The sequence below is a fragment of the Acanthochromis polyacanthus genome, chromosome 16, assembly GCF_021347895.1.
Source record: "Acanthochromis polyacanthus isolate Apoly-LR-REF ecotype Palm Island chromosome 16, KAUST_Apoly_ChrSc, whole genome shotgun sequence".
In the NCBI taxonomy this organism is placed as follows: domain Eukaryota; kingdom Metazoa; phylum Chordata; class Actinopteri; family Pomacentridae; genus Acanthochromis; species Acanthochromis polyacanthus.
Window position 1 is genome coordinate 3,373,047 of NC_067128.1, and position 11,261 is coordinate 3,384,307.

At 42.1% G+C, this 11,261-nt stretch overlaps 1 protein-coding gene across 1 annotated transcript in view; it reads right to left on the minus strand.

The window, feature by feature from the left end:
• The window catches only part of LOC110957341 (neurexin-3b), a 373,395-nt gene that overhangs the window by 333,468 nt on the left and 28,666 nt on the right, over window positions 1-11,261 (minus strand). Inside the window, 2 exon segments of the mRNA XM_051936556.1 lie at window positions 7,007-7,033; window positions 7,429-7,446. Of these exon segments, the coding sequence (XP_051792516.1) occupies window positions 7,007-7,033; window positions 7,429-7,446 (45 nt within the window).

Consider the following 11,261-nt stretch of genomic DNA (forward strand, 5'->3'; position numbering starts at 1 on the left):
TCAGCTTCTTGATATGGCACACCTGTGAGGTGGGATGGATTATCTCAGCAAAGGAGAAGTGTTCACTATCACAGATTTGTGACACAGAGAAATGTCTTACATCTTTGAGTTCATCTCATAAAAAATGGGAGCAAAAACAAAAGTGTTGCGTTTATTTTTTTGTTGAGTGTATAATAGATGTTCTGACATTAAGCGAGCCTGCTATACCCTGATGAACACCATCCAGATCTCCACTGGAAGTATATCGCTGATGAGAAAAAAATAATGATTTCGCAAGTCAGTGAGTGCAATAGGGGCCTTGATGTACAAGGAGCCACTTTATGATTGCGTTCTGTTAGAGTAGAAAGAAAAATTCTGTTGAGCTCCTTCAATTAGTGGTATGTAGGTAGGATCTATGGTCTTAAAATTAACAAAATGCATAAGATTTAAGATTTTTTAAAGGTGAAAATCAAGTATTTTTCCGTGTTAGCATATCCATATGTTTTTTTTCTTTTTTACATAGGCCGGTAGACTTATCATGAACAAATAGGCAGGAAACATCATGATTGAGCATATCCAAATGGAAAATGCAGCGAACCAATGGCAGTCTCAAAAGCACAGACTCAAATTTCCAATCGTTTCATAACTGATAAACCAAACGACCCAACCCTGTCAACTTGCAGGTAGGAGCAAATCTACACCAGGTCAAGACAGAGAGGGATTGTTTTGTGGAAAAAAGCATCTAGTTATGTAACCTAGAAACACAAATATGAATTTATGGGTTAAATCGACAACCAAAGAGGAACTTTAATTACCAGACTATTGAATCTTCACTTACGCTTGCTCCACCATGAAAATAACTTATTTGTTTTGTTGCACAGCTACGAGTTTGACTCACACGGAAGAAAATAATCCTTGTTTCAACATGTTGCCTGCAGGTGTTAACAAGCATCGCGCATCCTGCATCTGTGATTGACTTTATCACCTCACAACAGGATGTGTTACATGTAACAGTTGATGTTTCCGGCTGCACAGGCACAGTTTCTATGCACAGATGCCTAAATTTAACACAACCTCCGAGTGCACTGTAAACACAAGCCTTTGCGCTAAGCTCTCATTATCTGCCAAACATAGAGGTCTGGTTGCATTTGGAGTGCTAGCTGTAAGTTTCTACTCAGTTGGTACTTCACTTAAAGAGCGTCCTATTTTGACTTCTTCCTGTGAGCGCAGAATAGGTTAAATTCAGCCACTGACATCACTCAGTTTACAGTTTACAAATGAGAATAAATGACTTTTACCATGTCAAACTTGCATTTTTGTTAGCAGGATATGATATACAAAAGCAACCGTTAAAATGTAAAAATATCTGCAGGCTGAAGTTCAGTGTGCTGCTAAGTGGAGCAGTGTTACTAAGTGGAGCACAGCCTCTGGTCGGCTGCCACGGCTCACAAAAAAAGTTTGCTATATCGTGGAAGCTATGCATCAAAAATGAGTTGCATCTCCGAGCCAAAGAACAATCAGGTCTTCTCTCATTGGAGGGGACTGAAACTTCCTCTATAGATGGCTCAGAGTTCATGTGGCATCGGTATTAGATTTGAGCACAGGGATGACAAGGTGCTCCATATTTTTCACTAGAAATATGTGGCCTTGGCAGCACTGACATGTTCGCCTGGCCCCGTCATCTGCAGCTATCATTTCTCTCTTTTTCTTTATGCCTTCAACCCCTTCCTCCCCCTCCCTCCTCGCGCTCTGTTGTCTCTCCTCTCGGGTGTGTTTTCTCCTCTGTTCTCCCCAGCCTCCCACTTACTGTGCCCTCTGACCACTGTGCCATTTACAGTACACAAACAAAACTGCAGAGACATGAATCTAATAGCACAGGGACCTGCTTTAAGGCAAGTCCTCCTTTTACATATCACATCCCAGTATCTCACAATAGAAAGCCATGGAATGAGTTGCGCAACGCTGCCTTGGATGCATGTTTCAGAATCACGTCCAATCATTAAATACTCATAATATTGATTCTGTCATCCATTATTTTCTGTTATTCCTCTCCAGGGACGGCAATCAGGAGTTGGAATCATTGCAGGGTTATTACAAACAGAGAGAAAATCATTTACACTTATACCTTTGGGTAATTTGGAGACCCCAGTCCATCTGTTTTGCATGGACAGCTGCAGGAAAGTGGAACACCCAAAGGAAAGCCACCACGGACTTACATACAGGGGGCCAGAGCCGTGCATCAAACCTGGGTCCTTCTCATTTTGTTACGCAACAGCGCTAACAGCAGAACTGCCATGGGATCACTCGCTGCACATCTAAATACAAGTATAGGGGAATTCTGTTTTTAGTTTGAACCCATCCACAGGGAGAACCCGGTGCCAGCTCTGATGCAGAGTGAAGACAGGAAAATCATACAGATTCTAGTGAAGTCACACTGTGATCACATCTCAGTCAAAAGTCTGAAAATGCATGATTATCTTTTATTGGATCTCACAAAGCTCTTTCCCAGAACAGAAATTGCACAATCATTGCCTAGCAACTATGACAAGGTGCAGCATGCCTTTAGTGATTTCAACTTTTTGAAATGTGCATGACCGTCTAGTAATATCTGCACTCAGTGTCCAAAGAGTTTGAAGTTCAGAGTCTACAGCAAAAAACACAAAAGAAAAGCACAAAGAATGGATTGACTGGTGCATTTTACTGCTTAGATTAATACCTACAACCAAGAATCACTTTCAAGGCCAAAAGGGACATCACATTTTGTCAGTTTGTGAGATTACAAGTTATTCATATCTGCTGTGTGCAAGCTGATCCTGGATGATGTCATGAGTTTCGGGTAATGGACTGGATTGATGGATGGATTTAAAGGAGGGCTTCACTCCAGAAGCCCCAGAATACGTTACCCGAGATAGAGTCACGTTAGCCAAACACATCACTTGGTTCTAGTCCTGACTGGCTTTTTCTCATAACATTAAAAGATCAAAGCATGTAGTCTGAAAATATTCACAGACAGGTCAACAGAGACACGAAACTATGATGCAATTAAACAAATTTACAGCATTAGACATTCCTTTTTGGTTCTGGCCACTTTTTTTTACCTATTGTAGGCTCATTTCTTTTTACTGCCAAAGAAAGTCCTGCACCTCTGTAGAAACAGCTCAGTCATGGCTAGAGGTAGACAGAACTGAAAATGTCATTTGTGCAGTAAGACAGTGATAATGCCAGAATATATATATAAGGGGGAAAAGAAAATAATTTCCCGAAAGGTTTGCTTTTTTCTCACAAAAAAAAGACAAATAAACCTGAACATGTACAGTATTTTTCCAAGTGCACTTACAGTTTACTCAACTTCTAGTCATAATTGTGCTGTTTCCATAGAGGTGCATGACTTTATGGTGCAGTAGGAAATTAAAATGCGACAATAGCGAAATAAATTCACAGAAACTGTTCATAATTTGAAGGGTTGCTGGCCTAGAAGCTGTAGAGAATAATTACACAGAATGAGACATTAATAAGTGCTCCATGATGACTAATAAAGAGCAAATGGTGCTGCTAATTTTCATGCTAAAAAAGAAGCTAATTAATGGTGAATAAAGTGTAAACCAATCAGTCGTCTGACAGCAGCCAAGTTTCAGTCAAAACTGAAAAAATACACAATTTTTTTAAACCAATACCCATCAAGATCAAAGTACAGGAGGCACACACACATACCATGTCATACAATAGCACGCATAACCAGATACAAATCCAACAACAAGTACACCACGCTGCTTTGTTAAATGAATAATGAAGATATTGTCTGCATGGCTGCAATGCACACAGGCTGCTGCGATGGCCTGCAGCCAAACGTCAGGTCAAATTCACCAATCAGCTCTATTTCAACAGACACTGAAGAGTCATATCCAATTAAACACACACACAAACATCTGTGTATATGTACACACATGCACCGTCACACAGTCTATCATTAATATTTACCGTTTGCAAAGACACTGAATAATCCATAGCAGAGCTTACTCTCATCATTTTATATTAAACAGTGTTAATCAAGTGAAAATCAGTCAGTCTGCAGCACTGACACGATTTTTTTCTTTCCATCTTCACTCATCCCCTTGTTCAATCATTCATCCTTCATGCAACAGTAAATGTGCACGCTCGCTTTCTCCCTCCAACACACAGGTGAGCATGTGAATACGTTTAATGAACACACATAATAAATGATTAACCGGCAGCAGCACAGATTCCACACACAAATGCAAACACACACACACACACACAGCTCTTCCAGCTCAGATAAGAGTACAGTAGGGAAAAAGGGATTGCTGTACCTTTGTTTCTACCTACAGTTTTTGGAGAGGAGAAGGGATCCGTAGAGATAAAAGAGGAAAGAGTGTCATCCCAGGCAGAGCACCAGAGAACGACAGCAGAAAAAAAAGTGGGTAGAAGCTATTGTTAGTCTACATTGTGCCTGTACACTGCCAACTGACACTTAGCATGCAAAATGTTGACAATCATGCAAATGGGGGAGAAATGGGAAAAGCGCACCGGGGCAGCACACAACTGACGCTTCACAACTGCAGCACATTTCATTTTTCTGTTTATTTTTTTTTTTTGTGGATTGAATCACGATGCTGAGGTCACACCAATAAGAAAACTCATTTGCACATCCCACTGAAATCAACGTGATAGCTAGCATTTGTTGTGGATAGCTTTTGTGAAAGCAAAATCAAAACGAAGAGGAAAAATCTATTGACTTTGGTTGTTATTTAAAGCAAAGTCTCACATAAACAGACCTATCTAGAGAATGGTCCTGTACCACCTCATTATAATTCTGCTATAACAGGGAATGACATTCTGGATTATTCGTAGTCCGTTAAACCAATAACATTCATCTTGGGCAGCACTAAACTAAAGTTGCAGTAATGGTGTCTTTGCTAAATTGTTTAGTGGAAACTTGTTTTGGTGGAACGTTTGCACTTGGAGATTTGAGAAATGTCATTACGGATAATTCACTAAAAGAAATAACACATTCGCCTCATTGCACAATCCAAATCTTTCCATATGCAGGTTGCTGCTATGAGGTTGATATTTTCCATAGCAAAGGGAATTTGAAAATGTACATAGTGGAAAGGGAGTCAGACTATTCTTTAAGGAAAAAGAAAAACAAAGAAAAGGTTTACAACCCAGTTAAATTTGGAGTTTGTGGTTATCTTCATTGCCTTAAAGGTCAGAACTGTCAAGACGGCTTATAATTGATTAGGTTCAAAGTAGAACTCAAAGCACAGAAGACATTCACTCTAAATTTGCAGGGGAATTCTGAGATTTTGGGAGATTCATTTGGAATGAACTTATCTCTGCATAAATTGGCTACTTTGGACAGTTTTTCTTCCATCAGAAATGATTGCCAATGTTGGACAAAACAACAAAATCTCACATTACAATGAATGAGAATCACATAGAAGATAGATGTGGTATGACTGAAAGCCATGGTCAACCTCTTTTTCTGAGAATAAACTCTGACATTATTTCTTTAGAATATCTATCATTCGTATTTGGTTTAAGTCAACAAAAGACTGCTGTGAAGGCCAACGCAGTCTCACAAACAATAAACGAGCAATGGCCCTCAGTGCTGAAGTATTTCTTTCACAATAAAGGTTGAAAATGGCGAGATTCTAATGTTTTTTTATTGCAATATACAGCCAGGGCTGTATGTTTAGCGCTTGCATGGGTGTATTCCAACATAAATCCTGACCTAAACCTTACCAGGTATTTTTGTAATATAAACTAAAGCCAACAGAGGATAAAAACAACAGAAAACAACAGCTGAAAGCCAAAGATGCAGCAACCGATGAGCATTTCCTAAACCACGATCTGTAGCTTTGGTGGCCTATACTCAAAGTAGTTTTGTAGCATATAGAAATGCAATAATTACCCACAAATGTGCAAAAACTTTTAGTGAAAATGCCACAAAACACGGTCCTACACAGAATTCAGCATCATTATTCAGTCTTCAAAGTGTTTTCGCGGCCAAACTGAAAGTAACTCGACAGTCACACGATAAGAACACTGGCCAATAGAAAAGAGTAGACCAACACAGTGCAGGTGCCCCATAATTTTGCAGCACTTATTGATAAATTAATATGGTTTTGAGCTATGAATCAACAAAAAAATTACACTTTGAGGGAGTCTACATATGATTGTCTTGCTATAGGAAATAAAATGTAGTTGATGTATATCAAATATTCCAAAATGAAAATGCTTGAGTAAATTAGGGTTACGCATGGGATGCAAAGTCAAGCTTTCTCATACGAAAATCTGATTCCCCATCCATCCACCAGCCAGACTTCAATACTACTTCCCATGTTTGGCACTGGATCTAAAGTGTAAACTGTGCACTGCCAATTAGTTCAATAGCATTATTAACTCAAAGGGATGCTCAGTGTCTTTACTACATGCACCGCTCTGCACTTTATTCTCCACTTTAACAGTACACCTCTTCTTTGTTCTCTGAGCTGTCTCCTCAAATTCCCTTGATTTTCTCATCCACCCTCCTGCTCTGCGGCTCTCCCCCCGCCCCCCCCCACCCCCACCCCCACCCCACAGTGGCCTGTGTCACTGCATGTTTGCTGTGGAACTGAGAATAGTACACAATTATGTAATACACAGGTGAAACGAGGCTGAGGAGACACAGAAGCGTAGAGAGAGAGAGACGAAGGTGAGATGTGGAACATGCCATGCTACTATGCACTCCTCCCTCCCTCCCTCCCTCCCTCACACACACACACACACACACACACACACACACACACACACACACACACACACACACACACACACACACACACACACACACACACACACACACACACACACACACACACACACACAGCTCTGCAGCAGTGGGAGCACACAAATGCACACGGACAGGTAGCGAAGGCATACACTGTAAATTTACGCCCCAAAACCAAGCCATGGGGTGAGTAAACAAAAAATAATAGACATGTAGAGAGGAAAAAGAAGAGAGTACCTTGCTCTGCCTTCAGGTGTGCGAGGCCTTGAAGAGAAAAATCAAACAGACAGGAACAGAGAGAAAAATTGAGAACACTACCACACCAATACTGCAGTTGTATTGTCAGTTTGCATGCTTTGCATGAGAGCAAACCATGGCTATCACGCTAAAATGCCAAGCTTTCCCCAGTGCATTTAGAAAGCTTTCTGCTGAAACACACAAATGACTACTAAAGATGCAACACTAGACCTTATGTGAATATAAAGTAGCTAAGGAGGTCGTTTACCGAAGACATGTCAATTATAAATGCTGTAATTGGATTACTGGTGCAGCTTTTGCTTGCTTTTACAGGTGAAAACATACATTTTTAATAACTCACTATGACATGATCTGCTGCTACTATTTAACTCAAACTACGACTAATTCTTCTTGAGACTCACCTGGTTTTCTCTGGACTGCTGTGGAGTTGTCACAGGAGAAAACATAAAAAAAAAAGAGAGAGAAAGCAAAGAGAAGCATCGCATTAGCAACACACTACAGCTGCTTTTGCATGTGGATCTAACATGCAAAACATACCACACTTCTAATCATCGCGTTGTCATGTAAGGAGCAAAGAGATGCTCCTTGACATGCCCGATTCAACTGATTTGAGTAGAAATCCCTGTGGAAAGAAAACACATGAAATCTCATCTGTCCCGTCCTCTCGGGGAACCAGATTGACGTCCCCCCCTGTGGCAAACAACTCTTTCACATTTCGAATATTGTCACAGTAACTTAATATTCTGCATCTCGTATCACACAGAGTCCCTCACACACGTTGAAAAAAAACACATAAATCCACACCCCTGAGGATTTATGGTGTCGTGAGGTTTGTGGATCTCGGGATGCTCGTTCTCAGACCCATGCTTTTCTCCTCCACCTTCCTTTTTCTTCACTGCTGACCCAAAATCAACACACTCCTTGCGGTTTGCTCAGAGGAATGCTCACTGTGGGAAACCTTGGTGCAATTCGCGGCATGGCGTGGCAACAAAAAAACGAAAGCCACACATTGAGTTTTTCATCTCTGGCGGCAAACATCCTCACCAGGATCTCACCCGTGGATGACACCTCGCGGGTATCAAACATGCCAGTCTGGTTTAGGGAACATAAGACAGTAAGTGAATTCAGCAGCAGTTGTGTCTGTTGTATGTTGAGCGTTTTACTGCTTTGGTCTAGACCTGAAAAGGAATACGCAGAGGCTCGTAATCAGCACCCCCGAGGAGCATCAAGAGGAAGAAATTAAACAAATCTTAATTAAGATGGACGTCAGACATTTAAGCTCTAATACACAATATCAGATGCTAATTGGAGTGTGTGGAGCCTCGACTTGGAGGACCAGCCTGTTTCCCGCCACTACATATAACCGGGGACTCTCCTGTTTGAGTTTTCTTCCACTCTGACAGCATTAAGTCTCATGTTAAATTTAACAAACTCAACACAGGACAGAAATATCATTTGAGAGGATGGGCAGGGAGACACCGCTGGCGAAGACGAGGTGAGATTTTCCTCCTGTCTCCTTTAGGGAGTCTAAAATGGATGCTACTTCTCCTCCCACACGAGAAGGATGACATTGGCGGAGGAAAGGGAAGGACAAAGCGGGGGGGGGGGGGGGGGGGGGGGGGGATAGCGGCCAAGCTGATGGACAGCGGTGCAGCTCTGAAAAACCCCTGAACTGATGTGCAAGAATCAGCAAGAGCACTTTTCTGCACCGTACATTACGCCGTGCTGCACGCATGTTAAAATGCTCAGTTTCCCATGTAGTTAAAACCCCTTTCTCTTAATGCAACAGTGCTCAGAACAAGCCAATGTGCTGTGGAGGACATGTGGTCCGAGCGTAATCCCCTGCTCTATTTTACCAGCAGCTTCACCACTCAAATCCAAACATAATTTTCAGCTTGGGCACTAGACACAAATGCCCTCTGCACTGGAATCAGGCAAGTCCCTGCACCATTTTTTTTCCCTTTTTTTTTCTCTCCCTGACCTACTTTTTATAGTAAGATTATTGTAACTGTCATTTTTTCCATGTCTGTTTATTAATCCCCAAAGCTAAGCCTGAAGGCACCGTTTCAGCACTTGCTTAACAGTTTGCTTGCCCTAGCCTTCAATTACTAGCCTTCCATCAAGTCGCAGCATATTTTTAAAAGGCAAAAAAAAAAAGAGCCTTAAACTGCTCATTACGAATGCAGGATGTGGGAGTCTGAAAGGAGGAAATGGGCGATCGTTTTACATATTCAATCCAAGCATTGCTCTTAACAACCTTGACCTTATGCATATCTCATTGTAGCGCGGAAACCCCGAGGTATTCATGAGACTTCATAATGTCACCAGGACTAAGTTAATTGCCCAGATTGAGGTTCAATACCCAGATCATTATCATAAAATATATTTGCTCAACTAACAACAAGAGCTGAATCGAGTTAATATTCATATAAAAAAAGACTTTGCAAAGAGAATTACCAATGACAAGACAAAACGCAGGAAACTACAGCGGCGGATTTGCCTGCCAAAGTTGACATGTACGGAGAGCGAGTGGTGAGTGGTGTCTAATTTCAGTTTGCTGCCCTGACACAGTTAGTCACACTGATACATCCTGATCCACATGGGAGGAGAGGCTGAACATGTGTTTTATGGCCAACTGTTTATGGTGCTAAGCTGCAAGCCGAGTTGGACGGTTTGGGAAGAGCTGCAGGAGATCAGAGATGGAAACCGTCACATGATTAACAGTGATGCTTTAGCAGCAGCAGCAGGCTAACATGGCTGTCCCATGATGGAAGCAATCAAAAAATGTGCGGGAATATGCATGTTTTACTCCTCTCTCTCGTCAGATTTTCTCATTTTTGATTGCACATGTTAATTCTGTGCACTCCATGCGTTTCCCCCCCTTCTAGGCCAGTGGGCTAGCAGGCTACCATTAGGAGCACGGCTGGCAAAATGCTTCCCAGGCCCAGTTCGTTCAGTCAGTCAGCCATCTGCCCATTTTAACGAGCAGCTTCGGGGCCTTATTCGCGTTAATGTGTGTGTTTATGTGCATGCTTGCGAATGCAAATGTGTCTGAGTGCACGCATGCAAAAGCCTGGACTTCTGCTGTTAGATAATGTAGCACAAATATTCACAGGTTTGACGGATTGCTTTCATCACTCATTAATGTACAGCATAATCACAGAATACCAACAGACACAGGTGTGCTAAGCTGTTGTGCAACCACACAGTGAAAGTTTGATCACTCTGAATGTTCCCTGAAAGCATTCTGTGCACACGGGTTGCTTCAACAACAAGTATTTTGCCACTTGTGGACATGTGCACATAAAAGTTTAAAAAAAAACCAACTATGTGCTCATCTGCTGACAGACAGTTTGAATTGACGGTGGTGTTTGCGCAGGCCTTTTCCAGGCAAATTAGCCATCTCTGTTCTCATTATCCTCCTAATTATGGTTCCCAGTCTCTGTGGCATAATCAACAATCAGCCACATCAGTTAATGAGAAAGCAGAAAAAGAGCAGCAGCCAGATCAGCTGGGGGAACTAACATGACTACCCTCCCTGCCTCGCTGTTTTTATGGCCCGAAAGCAGAGGAAGATGGAGAACAGGTGTCTGGGACGAATTAGAGGCTACAACGAGTCAGTGGTGAATTCACTCGTTGCACTCGCTCTTCCCCGCGGCTGAGACACGGCCGCCTCTTTCCAAACTGAGGAGTTGCAGACGCACTCCCAAAACCTTGGGTTGTTTTAACTCCAAGATGTCATAGTTCCCCCCGGTCAGCTCTCAGACAAATGAACCACCTACTTCTCCTCGATCGAGTGTTCGACACAGGCAGTGAGCAAATGGGATGAAGCGAAAAGGGGTCAAGTCCAGTCCGTCCGCTCGACTGCTCTGCAACCAGCACATCGCGTGCTGTCCTGAACAACGCCACGGGGCTGGAGCTCGAGATTTAAGCTCCAAACAGCTTCGTTTGGGTGTGAAATGTTGGAACATATTAAGAAACCAAACACAGAAAAACACTTCCAAATGCATGTTATAACGCTGGCAAATTACAACATCCTAAGTGTATTAAAAATAGCTTGCAATCAGTGGTGTAGCATTCAGTGAGCATTCCCTGATTTTTGGCAAAATGGAGTCATCCCTCAGCCATGTCAGTCTGATTCAAACAGGCAGGAACTGGGTCAGCAGTGAAGGAAATTTGACATGGGTCTGTTCACACAAAGTTATCTCCCACAATCTTGAAGAAAAAGCGTGTA